Raw genomic sequence first — 22,380 nt, forward strand, 5'->3', positions numbered from 1 at the left:
TTTCGTATCTTCGACCAAGCACTATTAGCTCGGCAAGCATGGAGACTGATTTCTAAACCCAATAGTTTATGTGCACAAGTTTTGAAGGCCAGGTATTATCCGGATGGTAAACTTGAAGATATTGTGTTTCTTGGGAATGCATCTTCTTCGTGGCAAGCTATTGCATATGGTCTTGACCTTCTGAAAAAGGGTCTGATCTGGAGGGTGGGAAACAGAAGGAGTATACAGGTGTGGCATGATAATTGGATCCCATGACCCTTCTCTTATAAATCAATAACAATTCAAGGAATGCGTAGAATCAGATTTGTCTCGGACTTTCTCAATGAGAATGGCTCCTGGAATCTTGCGTTGTTACAACAATATTTCCTTCCGGCGGATGTTGTAGAGATTTTGAAAATTCATGCGTCGCCACGGCTAGGAGATGACACATTGGCTTGGGGTCCAGGAAAGTACGGCGTGTTTTCTGTTAGGAGCTCTTATCAGTTCGGTTTTGAAGGCACATAGAAGCTCATCTACTAGCTCAAGTTTGCGCCTAGATGGTCGGCGATCTTGCTAGCAATTCATTGGTCCACTGATATACCCCCAAGTGTTCGGAACTTTACTTGGCGTGTGGCTATAGACTCTCTTCCGACTTGGAAAAACAAACATATTCGGGGCCTTGAAATAAATAATCTATGCCCGGTATGTGGAACTGAATCCGAGGATAGTTTTCATGCACTCTGCCGCTGTACGTTGTCAAGGGTTCTTTGGGACGTAATGGCAGAAGCTTGGTCATTGCCTTGTATAAGCACCATGCAAAAAAATGGGAAAGAATGGTTGCTACATGCTTTACAGCCTCTTCCTGATATTGAGCGTTCAATGTTGCTTATGCTCCCTTTGGATGTTAGCATTCAGGCCTGGTATTGGGTATTGGCATTCGTGTGGGCCGAATATCCCGAATGCCACCGTTTGGTTGGCCTTGGCATTCGTGTGTGGCATTTGGGCTCGATATCGAGCAAGGCTTTGCTAACGCAAAAAACGCCCAGCCCAATTCAACGGGTAAGTGCTCGACATCGGTAGGTATTGGAAACCAGCCAGGATCGTTCCTCCCATCCCCACTCGAGACAGGTCTCGCCCGTGAGTGCCCAGGAACGGCGGTGGCGCACGCACCCCATCCCGCCCACCTCCACCCCAAGATCCGATGGCCGGCCTGCCTCCACCGCGAGCTCCAGCGGCTAGGCACATGTAGCCTAGCCGACCACCTCCACCCCGAGCTCCTGCGGCCGGTGCCACCCTCCTGCCTCGCCTCCACCCCGAGCTCCGGCGGCTGGCGTGCCTCCACGCCGAGCACCAGCGGCCGACGCCACCCTCCCGCCCCGCTTCCACACCGAGATTCGGCGGCCAGCGTGCATCCACCCCGAGCTTCAACAGCCAGGCGCAGGTAGCCCATCTCGCCCACCTCCACCCCAAAGCTCCAGCAGCCGGCGCTACCCCCCAGCCCCGCCTCCATCCCGATCTCCGGCGGCCAGCATGTCTCCACTCAATTTCTCACTTTGATCATCCAAACAACATTTGGCATTCAACCTCAATATCAAGTATGTCTTCTGAATACCTAACCATCCAAACAAAAATATTGGCATTCAATCTCAATATGAATATACTCTGATATTGGTATTCAACCCAATGCAATGCCAAGGCTCCCAATGCAAACATCCAAACAGAGCATTATGGTGCTTTGGCAGGCGTGGCACATCCGTAACGAGGTGGTTCATCATAAACCGCCGCCGCCCATGGAGGCCTCTAAGCGTTTCTTGGTGAGCTATCTTGATTCAATCATTAGCATTAAGGTGGACCTTTCCTCTGAAACAAGTAAGGGAAAATCAGTTGTATCATGTGATAATTTTGCTGCCAAGCCACATGCGATAATAAAAAAAATGGTCCTAAGTGGAGTGCTCCCAAATCTGGATGGGTCAAGCTATCCACGGATGGGTCATATGGTGATGACGGCTCAACAGGTTCTGGTATGGTACTTCGAGATGACAAAGGTGCGATCATATTTTCTTCATGAAGGCAACTATTTTCATGTCGGGATTCTCTCGAAGAGGAGTTGAGTGCTTGTATGGAAGGACTGTCGTTCGCAGTACAGAGAAGTGACCTTCTAGTGGAGATAGAAATGAATTCAATCGTTGCTTTCAAGTTGATAGATCGGTCTACTCGTCGCTTATTATGGAGATTAGACACCTTATGTCTCTTCGTGATTCTTGTATTACTCATGTTGATCGTAGCCAAAATAAAGTTAGTGATAGCATAGCCAAATTTGCTCGTGTAGGAGGCAGAACCATGACTTGGATTGGTTCGGGTCCTTCGGATGCTATGGAGCTAGCTATGATTGATTGTATGAACTGCTTAAGTTGAGTAATACATTATTTCACTCGCAAAAAAAATTAAGATGTTGTATCATCACAGTTTTAAAAGAAAGAGGACGGTGGAGATTGGATCAAAATTTCGATTCACGCTATACGGAAAAAGAAAAGAAAAGAAAACATTCATGCTGCAGCTCCATGTATACGCATGTGGTGTGGGAACCCATTCACGGCCCGCTTCCGAGGGCATCGGCATGTCGTTATTATGCACAACATGGCGTTGCATGCATCCGGCTGAAACAAGGAGCTATCAAAATTACGGCCCAACAATCACTCCTCACCGCAGGTTCTCCGTCCCCCGGCATGCAGTACATCGAACGATCGCTACGTCACCGTCGACCGTGAAGCCGCCGCCGTCGGGCCGTCGCCGGGGTTGGAGTTGGCAGAACGGCCGGCCGAGGACGGGAAACGATCGATGACGACGCAGCCGGCGGTGGGCGACCCCCTGTTGGACCTATGGGAGCACCTGATGTCGCCGAACAGGACGCACCTCTCCTGCTTCTACCCGAGCAAGATCACCATGAGCGGCATCTGGACCGGCGACAACCCTCTCGACTTCTCCCTCCCGCTCATCCTCTTCCAGATGCTCCTCATCACCTCCACCACCCGCGCCGCCACCCTCCTCCTCTCCCCGCTCGGCCTCCCCCGCTACATCTCGGAGATACTCGTACGCCGGCCCGTCTCCATGATCACCGCGTGCATGCACGCGTCCATCATCCATGGCGACGACGACGGCTGACTGTTTGCCATGCATCAATGCGTGCAGGGCGGCTTCGTTCTCGGGCCCTCGGTGCTCGGCCGGCTCCCGCACTATACCGACATCGTCTTCCCCCCGCGCAGCATCTTCATCCTCGACTCCATGGCCCTCCTCGGCCTCGTCTACTACAGCTTCACCATCGGCGTCGAGATCGAGGTCCCCACCATCACCCGCGCCGGCTTCCGCAGCTTCTGGTTCGCCGGCGCGTCGGCGCTCCTGCCTTTCCTTATCGGCGCCACCACCGGCTACGTCGCCCTCGGCACTGACGATTCCCGTCAGAATGCTGGCTTCGTCGACAGACTCTCCTTTCCCATCTTCCTCGGGTCCACCTTCGCCTCCACCGCCTTCTCCGTGCTGGCCCGCAACATCGCCGAGCTCAAGCTCGCCGGCACCGACGTCGGCCAGATCACGCTCTCCACCGCCCTCATCAACGACACTATCGCGTGGACTGGGCTCACCGTCGCCACGGCGCTCTTGTACGCGGAGGACAGTGGGTTGCTCTCGTCCGTGTGGACGCTCCTGTCGGGGCTTGTCATCTTCGGCGCGAGTGTCCTCCTGGTCCGGCCCGCGCTCGTGCGGCTGGCGCAACGCGCAACCACCGAGGGGGAGGTCATCGGTGAGGAGCGCGAGTGCGCCGTGCTTGTCGGCGTCATGGTGGCAGCTCTCGTGGCGGACGCCGGGGGCACACACGTCATCTTCGGGGCCTTCGTGTTTGGGCTCGCCGTGCCCAACGGGCCCGTCGGCGTGGAGCTGGTGGAGAAGGTGGAGGACTACGTGGTGGGGACGCTACTCCCGCTCTTCTTCGCCATGTCCGGCCTCCGCACGGACACCTCCAAAGTTACCAGCATGGAGGCCGCCGTGCTGCTGATGGTTGCCACCTTTGCCGCGGCGGTGTTGAAGGTGGTCGCTTGCATCGGTGTGGCCGCGGGGTTCGGCATGCCGCTGCACGACGGCACGTCCATTGGGCTGCTGCTCAACACCAAGGGGGTCATTGAGCTCGTCATCCTCAACATTGCAAGAAACAAAAAGGTTTCAATTAAGTCGATTAATTCTACCATAGTGTATTGTTGGACAATCATCAATTTGTTGCTCATTCGTGCGTGCATGTCTTTCTCTGCTGCTTGCAGATCATGAGCGACCAGTCGTTCACGGTGCTGGTGTTCATGTCGGCGCTGATCACGGCGCTGGTGAGCCCGTCGCTGACCATGGTTGTCAAGCCGGCACGCCGCCTCGTCTTCTACAAGCGGCGCACCGTGGCGTGGACGCAGCCGGACGCCGAGCTCCGCGTGCTGGCCTGCGTGCACGTGCCCCGCGACGCCCCCGCGGCCATCACGCTCGTCGACGTCCTGTGGCCCTCGCGGCGCTCACCCATCGCCGTGCACGCCCTTCACCTCATCGAGTTTGCCGGTCGCGCCTCGGCCCTCCTCTTGATCAACGCCGCTGCCCCGGCCGCCTCTTCCTCCGAGTTCTCGGACCAGGGCCGGAGCCACGTGGAGATGCAGTTCAAGCACATCGCCCACGCCTTCATGGCTTACGTGGAGAACCACGCGCCAGGCGGCGTCATGGCGCGCACCATGGCCGCCGTGTCGCCGTACACGTCCATGCACGAGGACATCACCGCCGCCGCCGAGGACCAGCACTCGGCGCTCATCGTGCTCCCGTTCCACAAGCACCGGTCGGTGGACGGCGGCATGGAGGTGTCCCACCCGGCCATCCAGTCGCTGAACGCCAGCGTGCAGTCCTGCTCGCCGTGCACGGTGGCCATCCTCGTCGACCGAAGCCTCGGCAGCGGCGGCACCGCGCCGGGTGGAGCCGGCGCGTACCGCGTGGCGGCGCTCTTCTTCGGCGGGCGCGACGACCGCGAGGTGGTGGCCCTGGCCACCCGCATGGCGCGCAACCCGGCCGTCGGCCTCACCGTGATCCGCTTCGTCCAGAAGGGCAGGGCCGGCAGCATGACGTCGAGCGAGTTCGACGCCCTCAAGGAGCGCAAGGCCGACGATGGGTGCATGCGGGAGTTCTTGGACCGGGCCAACGCCGGCGGCGGGGGCGTGGAGTACTGCGAGAGGGGGGTGTTCAACGCGAGCGAGATGGTGGCGGAGATACGGAACGTGGAGGCGGCCGGGAAGGACCTTTTCTTGGTGAGCAGGACGCCGGGGGCGACGGGGCTGACGGCGGGGATGTCGGACTGGAGCGAGTGCCCGGAGCTGGGGCCGATCGGGGACCTGCTTGTGTCCAAGGACTTCCAGACCAAGGCGTCCGTGCTGGTGGTGCAGTCCTACGGGAGGGCGGCGGCGGCGGCGGCGGCGTCGACGTCTTCTGAATTTGCTGTTGGCGAGGCCGTCTTGCCGGCGCCAGAGGCCATCATGCCGGCGACCTCCATGGGGCACCCGCCAAGGCGCCCACGACAACATTCACATTCTGACCTTATGCTTTGATAGTAGTATAGTTTGGTAAAGCTTGCTAGCACATTGATTAATTAATTAATTAATTAGGGAGCGCCTAATTTTTGCAGGGGAATTAGGAAGTGTCTGATGATCAGTCGAGTGATGTTAATTTGGGTGACAGTCAAACATTTAATCTAGTCAGAAGCGTACACGTCTATTAGCTAGCTTTGTTAACAGCGATTTCTTCATACTCCCAACGGAAACTTTGATTCACATACGTATAACACATGCAGACATGCTATCGAAGTATGAAAACGCTTCCCTATTAGCAATGTATAACACTGAAGAAATACAGAGGACACAGGAAATCATTGACCTTGCCAACATCGCCAACAGTACTGAACGGATGATCGATGTATACCCTCGCATAGAAAATGTGAGCATCCTTGATGAACCTAAGATCTGTGCAACATCCCGGGCAGAGTTCAAGCGAAGGTAACAAAGTAGGCTTGAAGCTGAAAGTATACTAAATGAGTCTGGGACCCTGCATAGTCCTACCACGGGAATTCAAGAACTCTGCAAACTTGGCGTCCCTACCGGCATCAAAATAGATGCAATCCTCCTCACATATGTCTACAGCAGAATCAATTATAAACTCGCCATCACTGATAGAATCTTCAGTGGTCGTGCTACTGCGGTCACCGCGAGCCATACGCTCAAAGTCGGTGTCACGCCCAATATACTTCTCTAGATCTGGATGTACAATCTTTGCACCTTCTCTCTCACAGTAATAACAACGGCCTTTTTCCACAAAAAGAAGAAAAGCAATCATCAGTTCAAGCAACAAGAAAATATCTGTGTGAATAAAAGATTATCATCACTTCATAGCCTGCATTAAGATAAGAAGAGGTAAATCCCTAACAGCACCATATAGCTAAAGTGCAGACAACCACATGTACACAAGAACACTGGTCAGTGGCATGTATAAAATGTGTTCAAGCCTAGCAATTCGGAGCATGCTCAGAATGTTTCTTGTAATGATGAAGCTCTAAAAGACAAATTTAATCATATGTTGTTCTCAGATACCATCAGTTATCTGTGCCATGTTACATGTGACGATAAATTCAAGGACAGTGGCAATTTGGATGAGTTTGTATAGGTTATGAATTCTACGGACTTCAGTGAAACACTGCCACGGGTGTTTGGACTGCTGGTGGTGTTAGTGCCAGAATGTTATTACTTATTACTCCCTCCGTTCCTAAATATAAGTCTTTTTAGACATTTCAAATGGACTACAACATACGGACGTATGTAGACATATTTTAGAGTGTAGATTCACTCATTTTGTTTCGTATGTAGTCACTTGTTGGAATCTCTAGAAAGACTTATATTTGGGAACAGAGGGAGTAGATCAGTAGTATTTTTATGGCGAGGTCTTTTTTCTCACATTATTGCTGTGACACCATTTAAATAGATGTGCATAAAGTGTTAACAGAAGTTCTATCCAGGTCAGATGCCTTATTATATCCCTTTTTCCCTTCTTTTTTTGATCATAAAAAGGGCCTCCCCCTCCGATTTTCATTAAAGAAAACCATCTGGTTCAGACATCCCTTTTTTCCTTGACGTCATATATTTTTGAGTTAATTGCACAGAAGTACCACAATTCAGGCATCACATGCAGATTGGTACCACGATTGCTAATTTTTGCGTGTCAGTACCAACATTGGTCCAAATTTTTGCAAATTGGACTAAAACGCGTATTTATACGTATTGACGCCCGATCCGACAGGTCGGGCCCACCCGTCAGGTGCCACGCTGGCCAATCGGCGCGTGCCCGCGTGCTGACTAGGACGAGCCGGTGCGCTGCTGTCCTAACCGGCCCGGTCGCACCAGCTCCAGCCCGGCCGCATCATTCCCCTCCCCCTCCTCCTCCTCGCTCGAACCCTAGTCCATGGCGTCGGCGATTCCGCCAGTCGGCGGCGAGGGCGTCCACGGCGGCGGCGAGGGCGTCCACGGCGGCGGCAAGGGCGTCCACGGCGTCGGAGAGATGCCGTTCTGGCCTCCTAGCGGAACGGTTGGCGTCGACGGGGATGGCGGCGACGAGTCCAGCTCCGCGTACTCGACCGACGACAAGGAGTCGATGTTACTCACCATGGAGCAGCGGTTGCGGTTGGCGCATCAGTGGGTGGCGAACCCTAGCAGCAGCCATGAGTTGACGCATGGACTTGGCGGCGTGCTGTAAGTACCCTTGTCCTACTCCTCTGATTCATCCAATTGGGCATTTTTAGGGTTTGTTCATCTTCTGCTTTATCTAGTTGGGGATTAGGTTTTATCCAATTGAAGTGACTAGACTAACCTAGTAACATAGTGTATTGCACTCTCAATTTAGTTCAATTACTGTGGCTCTCCAAATTGTTCTGTACTGTCTGGTACTGTAATTTAAGCTGTTTTGTACTTTACTGTTGCTCTCCAAAAGGTCACATCGGGTTAGCAGAAGACATTGTCAAAAGGATTAAAGGAACATATGTAACAAGCTAATAGCACATGTTTTGATGAACATACGGTGTAGATTATTCAAATGGAGAGAAATCATATATACCAGGATGTCCTGTGACCGGCCAACATGACGGCTCATCAACGGCATCTTCATCATTGGAGCACTCAGCAAAGAAAAGTATAGGAACCGTGTCAGAAGAATGCAAATCTCTCGGCCTTGCCAAGAAGTTGATGTGAGAATGCTGAGTTTTCTTTGGGCGCCAAGAAAGCAAGGGGCCGTAATGGAGGCCCCAAACAAAAGCTTTGCCTACGTTTGAGTTCAAGCCACAGATGACATGAAGCTCATATTCAGGTCCCTATATATGCATATCATGGTGAAGAAAGAATCAGACATGTTACTATTCATAGTTACAATACTGAAAAACTGAAAGAAGCACCAAATAAACATACCCCAGTTCGCTGCGTGTATTTCTTCAGCATGGCATTGACCTTCGTACAGACAAAGCGTTCCTCTTCGTGGAAATCTCTCAGAATGCACGAGAGGAACTTGGATCCCCCCTCTGAAAGCACAGGAACTGTACTCCGGACTGAATCATCGAGAGCGGTACAGTATTCAGACAGCAGCTGCTGGATGCGATCCACATCCAATACGAATGTCTCTCCATCCTCCATGGGTAGAGGCATCATGGGAAAGGATGACATGAAAAACTCTGCAACGGCATCAGGTTCTGGGTGCTGTGCTGCGGTGGCTGCAGCCTTGTAGGCGCTGTACTGACTCAACATAGTTCCCTCGGTGTGTCCCTGTTGCCTTGCCATTTCCATTGCTCCCCAGAGATTGACCTCTGTGAAGAGCAGACAATGCATGGCTTGGTGTTCAGACATCGTGCGAAAGTAAGCGCGGATGTAAGCAACAAGGCCACGAAGGGAGCGGTATGCGACAAGAACAAGGCTCCGTGAGCAGATCATGGTGGCCTGAGAGGGCCCTCCTGCCGGCGGGAACGTCGTGCTGTACCAGAGAGTGTTGAGCACAATGTTGGAGACGGGATCCGTCAATGGCCCGTAGCAGTGGCCAGCCTTGAGGAGGCCCCGGTGGTGGTGCGTGCGCAGGCCGTCCGTCGGCAGCAACGCGAGTGCCTTGAGGTAGAATCCGTAGATCTTGCGGAGCAGGGTGCTCCGCAGAGCTTTTGTAGGAACGAACGGCGGCGGCCTGTTCAGCTCCAGATGGAACTGTGTCGGTGTTACTCCGGCGAGGTCTTCAAGCTTCTGCCGGGGCTTGTTCAGCAATGCGTGGATGCTGTCAATGGCGTTGCAGGAGAGGCAGCCGCCTTCGGTCGCCAGGAGCTGGGACAGTTGCTCCATCCGAGAGGCGAGCGAGTAGGACCTGTTGACGAGGGCCCTGGGCATGGGGTGGCAGGCAGCCAAGGCGGCGCATTTGAGGGCCGTCTTGGTGGTCCGGGACGCGAAGCTGAAGCTGCCGCTGGAGTTGCGGTCCTCCTCGACGAGCCGCACGGCAGAGAGAAGGTCGGCGTTGGCCAGGCAGAGATACTCGAGCGCCTCGCAGGCGGGGAGGCGGGGGAAGTAGCAGGTGAGGAACGCGACGAGCGCCCTGAGCGACCGCTCGGCGATGGGCATGTCGCGGAGGAGGCGGCGGGGCGGCGGCCAGCGCTTGGCCTTCCCGGTGCCGGAGACCGCCCGGGAGAGCGCCTTCCGTCGCCGCTTTCTCGCCTTCTTCTTCTCCTTCTCGCCGTCGTCGGGCGTGGACGACGTCGCCGCGACCGCGGGCTTGCGGCGGCCGTAGGAGGAGACGGTGTTGACGATGATGTTGGAGACGGGGTCGGCGAAGCCGACGCAGAGACCAGCCTTGAGGAGGCGCGGGGCCAGCGCCGGCATCTCGTCCAGCGGCAGCCTGTCCAGCGCCGCCGCGTAGAACCCGTTGATGGTCTCCAGCGCCGCCGATTTGTTGCGGGCGATGCGCTTCGAGCTGTCGCATCTGTAGAGGCGATCGGCGTGGGCACGCTCGCTCCGGCGACGCTTGAGAACCATGGCCAGGAATTTTCGCGGCGCTGTGATTCGGAATTGACGGCCGGGAGGATTGTTAATTTGTTACAGGGGCGGTTGTTTTTCAGGGCGCCGTCGCCGGCGGGTAGGTGGACTGTGGTAATGGATGTCCGGCCGTACCCTAGCCAGACAGAGCGGTTTTTTCATTGGGTGGATTTATCACATACTCCCTCCGTTTCTTTTGCTCCACATATAAAATTTGTTTGAAGTCAAACTACACAAAATTTGAGAAATTATATATTAAAAAATCAAGATCTACAATAATAAAACTATATAGTATGAAAAATAATTTCATGACGCATCTAATAATATTTATTTCATATTATGACTGTTGATATTTTTTAATATAAAGTTAGTCAAATTTTATAAAGTTTGACTTTGATCAAATTTTATACAAAGACTAAAAAAACTGAGTGAGTATCTCACATGACCGATAGAGCGGTTCTTTTCATAACACTACTGGACGAAATATCCATGTTTTCTTTTTGTGTGGGAAGACTAGACCATGGCCAAGTACGAATGCGAAGAGGCTTTTGCCCCTGACTTCACCAAAGCCTTATAGATACTAGATCACATGTTGTGTCATTGGCGCAGAGATCAGATTCAGCTGGAAGTTCAACAAACTATTTGAGACTAGCCAGGAACTTAAGGAAATTATGAGTAGCATGAATAAATAGAGAACCCTCGTTAAAGGTTCGCTGAGTAAATTATGAGTAGCATGAATAAATAAAGAACCTTCATTAAAGATTCACTCATGAGGAAGAGGGACGAAGAAGACAAGGATGAATGAGGTCGTGATGTGTCGTTTGTCATGCATCTTCACTGCGATCGAGTCATTACATTATAATTTTTTTAGCAATTATTAGCTGGCAATACCGCTTTATTCAGGTTCATAGTATGATTCAAGATATCTAAGCATGAATACGCGACAATTCAGGCTTAGCAAAACCCGCTAGGGCGGAAGTCTTTGATTTAAATCTGATAGAGCACTTTTCTATTAAGGCCATGTTCGGTTCATGGGATTTGCTGGCATTCCAAAGGAAAGTTTGCTTTCGTAGGTTTTCTTTCCTTTTAGCTGTTCGGTTTAAAGGAAAGGTACTCAACATTCCATCGGAAAGGATCCTCAGGCACGCAGATTTTACAAGATTGAACAAATCCACCCTGGCCTCATTTTTTGGCGGAGTCCCGAGGAAGAGCAGAGGAACTGCACCTGTTGGTAGAATATAATGAAGTATTCAATCATGTGGCTGGTCATGAGGTGCAAGAAGAGATCGACGGTGCAAATAAAATATTGTATTAGCTACTGTTCATTACTTGGTCTTCATGCGTTCTCTCTAGGCCATCCGAACGCAAGTTCCGCTCTACTTTCCCTTCTTTTCCTGTTCCAAAGTTTTCAACTGTTCATTCAGTCCGATTCCTACACAGTTTTTCTTTCCGATGTTTTCTGTACCTGCACTCCGAACGGAGCCTAATTTGATTCATTTTTCTTCTTTGTTTCTGAAATACGAGCGCGAGATAGACCGGCCTAGGCACGCACGAGGCCGCTGGCCACAACCTTGCTTTTTCTATTTTTTTTCTTTTTTCTTTTTGTTTATTGCTTTTTTTCTTTTGTATACTTTCAAATATTCTAAATACATATGTTACCAAAAAAACTTTGCAGAAGATATTCATAAAATGTTAACCAATCATTTAAAAAATGTTAAATATATATAGAGAAAATGTTCTCATGTATATAAAAAATATACAATGCGTAAAAAGAAATTGATCATGTATTTAAAAAATGTTATCAAACATGTAAAAAAATTAATCAACTAATTGAGAAGTGTTAATCAAGCATTTGAAAGAATATTAAATGTGTACATGTATATGAGAATATATAAAAATACAATGTGTACGGAAAAATATTGATTGTGTATCTAAAAAATGTTAAACATGTATGCGAACCAACCTGTGGATGGATGATCATAGAGACTGTGATATGCCGGCTCAGTCTTTCGAAGGTGCTCACAGGGGTAGAGTGTGTGTGTGTGTGTGCATTTTTAGGGTGAGTGTATGCGCGTGTATATGAGCGCTTGTGTCTGTACTGATGTTAAAAAAATGTTAAACATATATAAAAAAATTAGTGTATACAAAAAATGTACAACATACATTAAATAAGACATAGAAAACAAAATAATTAAAAACGTTAACTTTTACTAAAAAAATGTTAAACATGTATATGAAAATGTTCTTCATGTATACAGAAAAATATGCATCATGTGTGAACAAATGTTTATTGTCGTTAAAAAATGTTCATCATGCAATGAAAAATGTTTGCTACGTATTTGAAAAATGTTAAACCTGTATTAAACAAATGCATTTTCAAAAGTAGACATAAAATATGTATTTGATGTATATGAAAAAAGTTGAATTTGTACCCAGAAAAGTTGACATGAAAACGCGATAAAAACCAACCGAAAAAGAAAGAAAAATAAAGGCATCGAATAAAAACCAGAAAAGAAAACCAATGCAAAAGACTGGAAACAGTGAAAACCGAGAAAGAAACAATGAAAAATAATCGAAGAAAACCATGAAATTAAGAAAGAAAAAGAAAGAAAGAAAGGCACAAAAATAGAGAAAACCAAGGAAGAAACAATGAAAAGAAAAGCTAGTGAACATCGTGAAAGAAATGGAAAAAACCAGTGAAAAAACAAAGAAACCAGCAAAAAGAAAACCAGAGAAGAAACGGAAAAAAAGAAAAGAAAACAAAAATGATAAAAATCAAAAGAAGGCAACGAACCCCTGACCAAGTGAGCGCAGAGAAACAAACCCTAATAACAGGCAGGCCCAGTACTGTACAACCAGGGAAATGTTGAAACTGGCTTTTAGTTATACATTACTACCTTCGTCCTGGTTTATTGGGCAGGATGGAGGTAGTACTATGTTTGGCTTTTAGTTTTACTAACCGAATGTGAAGAAAAACCAAATGACATAAACCAAATTTGTTTCTACCGAATGCCGCCCGATTAGCTAAGCCATAGCCCGTGTTGCGAAAGAGAGCTTGGTCACAAACAACAAGTGCAAGCATGTGTCCTATGCCCCTTCATTTCCTGCATCCGTTTCTTTTTAGTCTGTATATAAGATTTGGTCAAAGTCAAACTTTGTTAACTTTGACTAAGTTTATAGAAAAAACTATCAAGATTCACAATATGAAATCAATATCGTTAGATGCATCATGAACTAATTTTTATACCATGTAGCTTTAGTATTGTAGATGTTGATAGTTTTTTCTACAAAGTTGGTCAAATTTTTACAAAGTTTGACTTTGACCAAATCTTATATGCAAACTAAAAAAGAATGAAGGGAGTATGTTACTCTAAACATCTCTCTCTTTATTAACTATATGCCACATAAGCAAAATTTTCTTAAAGTGCACTATGTTACTACCTAAATTACTCCCACTATGACTAGCCTAATGAAGACCAGTGACCCTCCACCGGCCTGATAACAGCAAATGAGAGGCATCTGATACCATCATATTTTACAAACGATGCCCAGCCTCAGCTCGCGCGTTAAAGAGACGCCTGACCGAGCTCTCTGCCCAACCTATTTCTGGTTGCCGTGCAAGCTCCCCGAACAGCCTGTCACTCTCATCTTCCCATGCTCTTACAAGCTGCAGAAAAATGCACGCGCACAGCCGTGAATCAGCAGCCTCATCTTCCCATCTAGGAGAAAAATGCACCGAGTGCCCCCAGCAACCTGCTCAAACAAAAACAAGATAACGAGATTCAGATTAAAGTCTGCAGATTCACATGAAGATTTTTCTCCATAAATAAAAATAAGTGATAGGTGAAAGAAAGAGGCCATACAGACTAAAACACAAGAAAACTAAGATGCAACTAAGCCTATCAAACAACTCACTTATTTGCATAAGCTTATGTTGGTCACATTCAAAAACTTCAAATGGAGGGACACAACTCACCACAACCTTCATGGCCAACTGCTCACGCTTTCCTTGCCACCTTCAGGAGGATGGACGCAGCAGTACCAAAGAGTCTTCTAGATTGACCATGATTATTTGTTGCTTGTGTAACTCTTCCCAGCAGTGAAAGGTTGTGATTTTGACTTGGAGTCCTGTCCATTGAGCTTCCCCGAGGGCAACGAAGTTCTTCATAACCAAGTGCAGACCTAGCTGCGGATGCGTCGGTACCAAAAAGTCTTCTGGATTGACGATTGCTTAACAGTTGTGGAGCTTTTCCCAGCGAGGGAAGCTTATGGCCTGGAACTGGAGTAGGCACAGTAGGTCGACTGGCATCTGCTGTTGCATAGGCTGGATACACCCGCAGAAAAGCCCGGGCCTGTAGCACCGATCTCCAATATGGGAAGAACTTTCTCCTTGTGAATGTGTTATCCCATCCTTTAGGCAGATACTTTTCCGCAGCCTGTCCCACAATGACATAAAGCACAAGCATCAGAAAACCAAAAAAACATCCATATTCAGCATCATCAGCCAACAACACTCGCTATTTGATATGGTATACGTTATTTGCATTATTATTGAACAAGTTTGTTCTTAAGCTATACAGCATCATTTTGTTGCTACGAATTATGTTTGTAGCAAGCTTAATGAACATGAAAAGCTGTCGAACCAGCTTGATACATGGGACAGATGTAGCAACTGAAACATGCGTTGCCGTTGTCTCTAAAGATTACTCTCCATTTCAAATTCTAAGTTGTTTTATCTTTGTACTTACTCAAACTTGTCTCATTTTGATCAAGCCTATAGAAAAATGCACTGTCAAGGCATATTTCATGGAGTATCTATCATCACATTCCGCTTCTACCTACGTCAACAGGTTGATGGGAAACAGATACCACTAGTCCCCGTCACATTAGCATGACAGACTAATCATAGTTCAAATGCCATGGGATCGTAAATAGGCAATTTGCATATAGAGGCAATTTAAAGCAATTGGAATAGTAAATTTCAGTGAATATTCCTCGGTTAATAATTATGAAATAACACATGTCCCCAAACAGAAAAAAATCCTAAAGATTTCTTTGTTCACCACAATATGAACTCGTACTGAATATTATGATTCTGACCACTTCACCAAATTCATGACCAAAACCAAGCAAGATAATTTCTAAAAAGGTCACCACAATACCACAAACACAAAAGGATGGTAAAAAGACCTGGAAGAATAGATTTTAGCACAAGAGGAATCAACTCCGGTATAAGAAAGGCATACATTCCACTAACTACTCCATTCACAGGGTATTGAATTGTAGGGCTGCTATATAAATGCGTTGCCCCATTCAAAGGATAAACTAAAAGATGAAGCATACAGAAACTGAGGCATGTAGATAACTGCAGTGTAAACACCGCTGGGGGGACAGGTGGTGATGAATTCCTTGGGCGAAGACAGAGATTAGAGATGGGACCAGTTTTGCTTTTCTAATCAAGAGATAATATATTGGCTTCTATGTAACATCCTGTACCAATAGTTAACTAAAGAGTGATTTGATCCAACCAAGGGACAGAGATTAGAGATGAGACCAGTTTTGCCTTTCTAATCAAGAGATAAATTTTTGGCTTCTATTGTAACATCATGTACCGATAGTTAACTGAGAGTGTTTTTATCCAACTTAGAGATAAAAAATAACAATCAATGCTCACAAGGCATTTGCCAAAAGAACAAGTGAAGATAGAATGCTCCAGTACATGTACTTCTTCCGCTGCACCACCCTTGGTTGAATTCATAAGCCCTGCTTGCCATGAAACAATAGTTAGGGTCCATGTTATTAAATCTGAAAATAATCACTTAAGCCCAACACACCTTGGTGGTATAACTCTTCATCAGACATTACGCAGTTGTAAGGGCAGCTTCAAGAACAAGTGGAAGAAATAATTAGATAATCAACAAGCTAAATAAAGTATTTGCATAGAAAATTATTATAGGAAGCAACACAATAGTACAGGTTCTTAACATCAACGATTTCTCCAGTCGGGCAAAACCCATACTCCTTGAGGATAGAAGAAACCCGCTCCAGAACCTCCACGTGGGGCGCCTGCATGACATACAAGCTGCTGTTACAAGATATAATAGGAAGAAAAAGTTAAAGACAACGCATAGGTAGCACATATAATGTGGCAATCATGTGATCAATTGTAGCAGCGAGATGATGGAAATAATGGTTTGGAGGATAAACTTGCAATTATGCCATATGAGCTGGAAGGCAATAGAACAGTATGCCAACACTGTTATAAACATATATGACACTAAGAATAAATGTACTTGGTCCAATAAAGTACATAACAACATATTAAAATTTACTCCATTGACTCATCATGAATTCCTTAAGAAAAAATTATTAGCTTCCACATGTATTGTAATCTCGCAATCTAGACACTTCACAAAGTGGGAGTCATGAACTGCATCTTACTTGTACTAGTAAGTGGTACGTGCTACCAAGTGTTTTCTCGGAAAGTTTTCAAAAAAAAATCAGCATACCAGTTTGGCATGAATACCTGTTTAATTTGCCTTCCATAAGAAATAGATTAGTGTTATGTTCTACTCCCTCCATTCCTTTATATTAGGTGTATTTGTTTTTTGATAAAATTTCATAATGTAAGGTGCATTTCTTCTAATTTCACATAATTCCCTTATTAGCCATCCAGAAAAAGGGAAGCATCTCTTTCCTGATTGTGTGTATCTCTTCTTGTAGCAAAAGAAGGAAAGTATCTCTCTGGCGATTGCATGTATATCTGATTTTCCTGGACTAACTGATTTACTTTCCACTAAACAAAGATTTGCCAAGGGTAATTTTGTCCTACCTTTTCTATAATTGTGTGCCTTGGTCACCATGCCAAAACTAATACACCTTATATAAAGGAACGGAGGGAGTAGTACGGCAGACATGATCCATACTGCTGCCATCTCTCTAAAGCCTTAAGGACAAGGGATACGGAGGGTTCTGAGGCCATCTGCGGACGGATGATGTAGTTACTAGTTTTATTTACATGAAAGAAGAATTTGAAAAAAGTAAACTGATTTGCTGGGGATACTGGCTGGGATGTGAGGCTGTGAACTTTGCAGTTGTTGGTTTCTTTTAATGGAAATAATCAAGGGAAACCCTTCTATAAAAAAATCATTTCCTGTGTAGATCAATGCCAGCAAGCCATAGTGAATTAAGTAGTGTCTCAACAAACTGTATTAGAATCTTCCTCTCTTTTCTCCCAGTGTATCTCATCTGAACTTGACATGATCTATCATTTATCCATGAAAAGCCACTTATTCACGCCTATAAAACTGTCTTTTCAGGAAGATAGCACGATGCTAATTGGTCCAATTAATGCTTTATTTATTTTGCCGAGTGGTGCTAATGCAGGATATCAAATGACCGGTACTTGAAAAAATAAGTGATGATGGGTTTTGCAATCCAAAGAAGTAAAACCATTACCCTACAAAGCAACAATATATGTTTCTTTTTTAAAATGGATCAAGCAGCAAGATATGTATGGTATATATAGAAAAAAAAAGAAAGGGCAACCTGGTGCATGTAGCTCCCGCTTGCGCAGGGTCCAGGGAAGGGTCCGACCACTTTGGGTCTATAGTACGCAGCCTTTCCCTACATTTCTGTAAGAGGCTGTTTCCAGGACTTGAACCCATGACCTCATGGTCACAAGGCAGCAGCTTTACCACTGCGCCAAGGCTCCCCTTCATGTATGGTATATATAGCTTTATGAAAAATTGCTTCAAGGACGACCGCAGCTTGATTGCTTTAAAAGTACATGTGCAATCACCTACTAGCGTGTTTGGTTGGCGGGAGTTAGAAGACAGGGAATGGGAGTTTAAGGTAAGTGACACTTTAAATCCTTTGATTGATTCGGGGACATGGGAATTAAGAAGGGAAGGGGAAGGGGAATTAAGAGGCTCAACTCCTTCAAATCTCTTCCCTAGGGGGACCCTGGTAATTTAACCGGGGATTGGGAATTGACAGAGAACAAAACGTTTTGTTAGTTGGGACGTGGTGAGGGGTGGCGTTTCATGTTGAAAGTTGGTTATTTCTCTGCCTAATCCCACCAATTAAATAGGGGCAGTTAATTATCTCTTAAATTCCCACCTTTGTTTGCCTCCACATGCCAAACAGGGGAATGGGACTTCAAATCAACTTCTCATGTATATTTCCTTGGCAAATTCCCATCACTAAACTCCCATGCCCTCTCCCTGTCGTTACCAAACACGCTGTACATGTATTTCCGGTGCGGGGAAGGGCACTTAACCATCTCCGCTTCATTCAGCCAAACTGAACCTGCCAATCAAATGACTCAGCCGATGTACAGCCTGCTTATAACTTATAAGCGCATGCCAAACCGCCAGCTTCCTGTCACGGCGAAGCGCGTGTCTCTCTCTAGTGAATACCAACCCAAGCATAGTGAAATGCTGCTGCTATACGTATGTACACAGGGTATTGTGCTCCAGTGCATATCGGAGCTGACCGTGGCATTGACGCCTTTATTTATTTAGCTATTAGCTACTCCGCATGGGGCCAGTAAGGCAGTAAGCACGGCAGGTCTTAGTTCACTTATGGTGTAGGCTTGTCAGTCTAGTATGACAGGGTACATTGCTCTGCACGAATGCAATCCGTGGGATGAAATAAATACGGCTGATGTTGCAGGGATTCGCTCATGTTTTCACCGTCTGATTCATTCAATCGATGGGTAGAACTGCTCAGAATTTAGCATGAACACTGTAGATGCAGGGTAAAATCAGATTCAAAAACTGGTATACTAAATGGGGTATAGATATCTCTAACGATTAAACAATTCTTCCTTTACTCAAATCTCAACTTCATAAATTAAAGAGATTTTTGCAAAGTACATGGAGATACTTTTCCGAAACAAAATCATAACATAGAAGTCTGTTAAACAAACAAGTATTGTTGCTTTTCTCTCAATAGACATGATAAGTACTAGCATTCTTCTTGCCACAGTTAGTTCATGATCTTTCAAAGACATCTTCTATAATGTAATTTAGATATTAAGGTTTAAGAACTGCAACTACAATAGACAAGAAAGGTGGTACCTTTGAATGTGCCTGAATGTATGCAGAAAGGGCTTCACCAGCTTGCGAAACAATATCAACAAGCAGGCCCGTAAACTCCATAAATATTCTCTCTTCCTCACGCAGCTTCCGTGTATTTGTATTTTTGTTTTCCGATCTTAGGGTAACCAAATGTCTCACTATATGGCACATGATAATATCAAACCCATCACGCTTATTATTGCCGTTGCGTTTGGAGGAACAGCCCCCACGGATTTGCGCTTGAGCTGACAGAAGTAAAACTGCAGACTGGACAAGTTTTCCATCCTTCACGTAATTCCATATCTCATCAACTAGATTATCTGTTCTTTCTGCTAGCAGTCTAACCGTATCCAAAAAGATTTTCTGTAAAGCAATCACCACATAAAAATAATCTTAGTGCCTTTAAGCATATGTATGCAAATAAGTGGTAAAGAACAATTTCCTATTTATCACCTCAATTCCTCCCATCAAAGTAACTACTGGAATGGGGATAATCTTCAGGGCAAAAAAAAAAGCTGAACGGAATAGAATTGCTGACTGCAAGCCTCTAAAGAAGAATATTCAACAACAGATGGATACATACAAAATATAAGAACAATTCAGTATCTGGCAACTGAAGATGTAATATTCTAGCCCTTCGGTATCATTATTAACTTATTAACAGCAATTCATGGTCTATGACAATACCAAAGCTTTCCTTTTATTTATAATGCTGCAAAACCACATTGTCTAGAGAGGGAAGTGAAACAAACCATTTCAGGCATGCATAGCAGATGGATAATCTTGTAGATATAATGCCAATGGTTCTGGTATGGAAATAAATTATCCTCCAAATACTTATGCAGGCAAGTATTTTCGACCGCAACATGGAGTGGGAGTAGGTTCTCAATGATGTTATCCCCGACTGTGCGTACACTGGCTGATGCACCATGACGAAAGAGTAACTTGATCATGTCAACAGAAAACCTTTCGGCAGCTTCATGGAGCGGGAAGTATCCATATGGGTTAATGCAGTTGGGATTGGCATGGTGTCCATTGAGCCTTGGTGCCTTGCCCTCCAATATAACTTTTGCACATCGTAGGGCATCATAACTGATCATGTAAGTTAAGGTTTGTGAGGTGATGGTATGTTTCCATGTCATACCCCGCTTGCTCACCAAAAAGTTGAGTAAGCACCGGACGCTGTCCTTCTCTAAGATGGGCCACAATTGGGGAGATAGCTCATAGAAGACCGCGTGTAGCGACTAAATCATGCACAGTTAACAAAAGGTGAAAAGGGATCAGTTATCCCGTTAACAAAACACAACAGAATAAGCAAAATCCTGTTGACGTGTATTTTGACAACAAAAAACATGTTTTTCAGTAGACAACTTGAGTAGCCATAATAATAATAAAGGATAGACACTAAACAATTAACCAATATGGCAAAACTGAATTTTGTATAAGGCGGGAAAAACCTTAGGAGTAGGATCTTGGGTGATTATATCATTTGGCATGGACCGGGCGATCAAAGCATATTCTTGAAAAATATCCTGAAAGAGATAATGTCAGCGACAGATTATATCATTTGGTGGACTTGGCAAACAAAGCATACTGTTGAAAAATAACCTGAAAGAGATAATGTCAAAGCCAGCAATAAAGAAAGAAAATAGAAGGGCAAGAAAGATCATAGAGATGCCTAGTTACAATACCTCCTGAAACTTATTGAAATCAAATTTAACAGGAATGTTAACAGATGGGTCCTTTAAACTGGCCCTGGATTTCACTTCCATCGTTCCTTCGTCTGAAACAAGGATGTTTAATCTCAAATTTACACTCCATAAAGGATTACAAATTTACACTGTAGGTAGTATGCGACAAACAATGGTTAAATAGTGAACCCAATACTATGAAGGGAAAATGGGACCTTATATTTTAAATGAAACAGTCAAGAAAAAGACTGCGACAACAAAACGGGGCGCAACAAATTAAGCTCGGTTTCATTCAAAATTTGAGATTTTGACATTGAGGAACACCTCCAGATCTGAGGGCTGTGACTAACAGCTATTGACCCCGACTTTAAAGTAGCAATAGATAGCTGCTCACCATAGAAATAGGTGCCCTGATTCACAGATCCTTTCCAAGAAAGCGAGACGCAACAATATACAGACTCCTATATGAAACGAACAAAGAAAAGAACTACTCGTGCAGAGAGAAACCACAAATTAATGCATTACCGTGGTCCAATTCCGTCATGATTATGCTGAATGTGATGAAACAAACTGGGAAGTTGTGGAAGGTAGTCGCCCGAGGGCAGCCAGGAGTTCGCGATGGTAAGAGACGGAGTGAGCTAGGGTTTTCCGGAACATCAGGCTGACTTTTTTTTTTTGAGAAAAACATCAGGCTGACTTGATGCGGGGAATCTGCGGCCCGGCAGCCTGTAGGCCTGATTTTGCTGAGAACCTCCCGTAGGCCTTCTTGCTCGGCGCCTGTTACCGTGTTTTTTACAAACGGGCGCCTGAAGCGTCCCGCGCTGGGCCGGCCCATATAGGTTTTTTTCGTGTTCTTATAATCGGCCGAAAAAGCTCGCGCTCCCTGCGATTCGAACCAGCGACACCTAGCAGGATCTGCTAAGTTTCAACCTTTTCTTTCTTTTATCCCTAAAAAACATTTTCCTTCTTTATTCTTACTTTTTCCATTTTTCCTTTTATTTCGACGAATTGCTTGCAAATGTGTGAACTTTTTATTCAAATCGATGAACTTTTTCGATTTTTATGTACTTTTTCGGAAAATCCATGAACATTTTTTCAATTTTTAATAAACTTTTTCAAAATTGATGATTTTTTTTCAACTTCGATAAACTTTTTTCAAATTAGATGAACTTTTTTTCAAATTATCAAAATCGATGATTTTTTTTTCCAAAATTGATGAACTCTTTTGTCGATTCTGTGAACTATTTTCACTTGATCTCTGGTGCGTCTCCTCCTGATTTCTTATATCTCCTCTTTCACTTCTTTTCCGTGTTCTCATTTGATCTCGTCCATATTTAGCCCATTCTTTATGAAAACACATCAAAAAAAGGATTTGTGAAAACATTTGCATTCATTAGTCATTAGTAGCAATATCAAAACGAATATTTCAGTTAATTGAAATATCTCGGTTTAAACAAAGGGTAAATGAGTGTAAAAATATCAACCATCATCCACATACAGGGAGACCAGTCCACGGACACTGAT

General features: G+C 45.7%; 3 protein-coding genes across 3 annotated transcripts; 1 reads left to right on the forward strand and 2 right to left on the reverse strand.

The window, feature by feature from the left end:
- Positions 1 to 2,817: 2,817 nt before the first annotated feature.
- On the forward strand, positions 2,818 to 5,708 carry LOC119316228 (cation/H(+) antiporter 15-like). The gene is made up of 4 exons (XM_037590540.1): positions 2,818 to 3,069; positions 3,169 to 4,188; positions 4,287 to 4,750; positions 5,102 to 5,708. The coding sequence occupies exons 1-4, from the start codon at positions 2,818 to 2,820 to the stop codon at positions 5,592 to 5,594; spliced, it is 2,229 nt and encodes a 742-aa protein (XP_037446437.1). The 3' UTR covers positions 5,595 to 5,708.
- Positions 5,709 to 5,856: 148 nt separating this feature from the next.
- Positions 5,857 to 10,131, reverse strand: LOC119317897. The gene is made up of 3 exons (XM_037592398.1): positions 8,490 to 10,131; positions 8,143 to 8,395; positions 5,857 to 6,344 (listed from the first exon to the last, which is right to left on the reverse strand). Exons 1-3 carry the CDS (start codon positions 10,080 to 10,082, stop codon positions 6,070 to 6,072), a joined length of 2,121 nt encoding a protein of 706 aa, XP_037448295.1. The 5' UTR covers positions 10,083 to 10,131; the 3' UTR covers positions 5,857 to 6,069.
- Positions 10,132 to 13,428: 3,297 nt separating this feature from the next.
- LOC119319666 lies at positions 13,429 to 21,500 on the reverse strand. Its single transcript, XM_037594111.1, has 10 exons — positions 21,382 to 21,500; positions 20,857 to 20,948; positions 20,623 to 20,697; positions 19,918 to 20,409; positions 19,166 to 19,528; positions 16,057 to 16,148; positions 15,917 to 15,963; positions 15,802 to 15,845; positions 14,059 to 14,518; positions 13,429 to 13,835 (listed from the first exon to the last, which is right to left on the reverse strand). Exons 1-9 carry the CDS (start codon positions 21,398 to 21,400, stop codon positions 14,081 to 14,083), a joined length of 1,662 nt encoding a protein of 553 aa, XP_037450008.1. The 5' UTR covers positions 21,401 to 21,500; the 3' UTR covers positions 13,429 to 13,835; positions 14,059 to 14,080.
- Positions 21,501 to 22,380: the final 880 nt, after the last annotated feature.

This window comes from Triticum dicoccoides, chromosome 6A, assembly GCF_002162155.2.
Source record: "Triticum dicoccoides isolate Atlit2015 ecotype Zavitan chromosome 6A, WEW_v2.0, whole genome shotgun sequence".
Lineage (NCBI taxonomy): Eukaryota > Viridiplantae > Streptophyta > Magnoliopsida > Poales > Poaceae > Triticum > Triticum dicoccoides.

Coding starts and splice junctions, on each gene's coding strand:
- LOC119316228 (XM_037590540.1), top strand. CDS start 2,818: ATGACGACGCAGCCGGCGGTGGGCGACCCCCTGTTGGACCTATGGGAG. Junction 4,189..4,286: donor ACATTGCAAGAAACAAAAAG/GTTTCAATTAAG, acceptor TGCTGCTTGCAG/ATCATGAGCGACCAGTCGTT. Junction 4,751..5,101: donor ACCATGGCCGCCGTGTCGCC/GTACACGTCCAT, acceptor CCAGAAGGGCAG/GGCCGGCAGCATGACGTCGA.
- LOC119319666 (XM_037594111.1), bottom strand. Junction 19,529..19,917: donor TGCTATGCATGCCTGAAATG/GTTTGTTTCACT, acceptor ATTGCTTTACAG/AAAATCTTTTTGGATACGGT. Junction 16,149..19,165: donor ACATTCAGGCACATTCAAAG/GTACCACCTTTC, acceptor TATGTCATGCAG/GCGCCCCACGTGGAGGTTCT.
- LOC119317897 (XM_037592398.1), bottom strand. CDS start 10,082: ATGGTTCTCAAGCGTCGCCGGAGCGAGCGTGCCCACGCCGATCGCCTC. Junction 8,396..8,489: donor AATACACGCAGCGAACTGGG/GTATGTTTATTT, acceptor ATGCATATATAG/GGACCTGAATATGAGCTTCA. Junction 6,345..8,142: donor GCCGGTCACAGGACATCCTG/GTATATATGATT, acceptor TTGTGGAAAAAG/GCCGTTGTTATTACTGTGAG.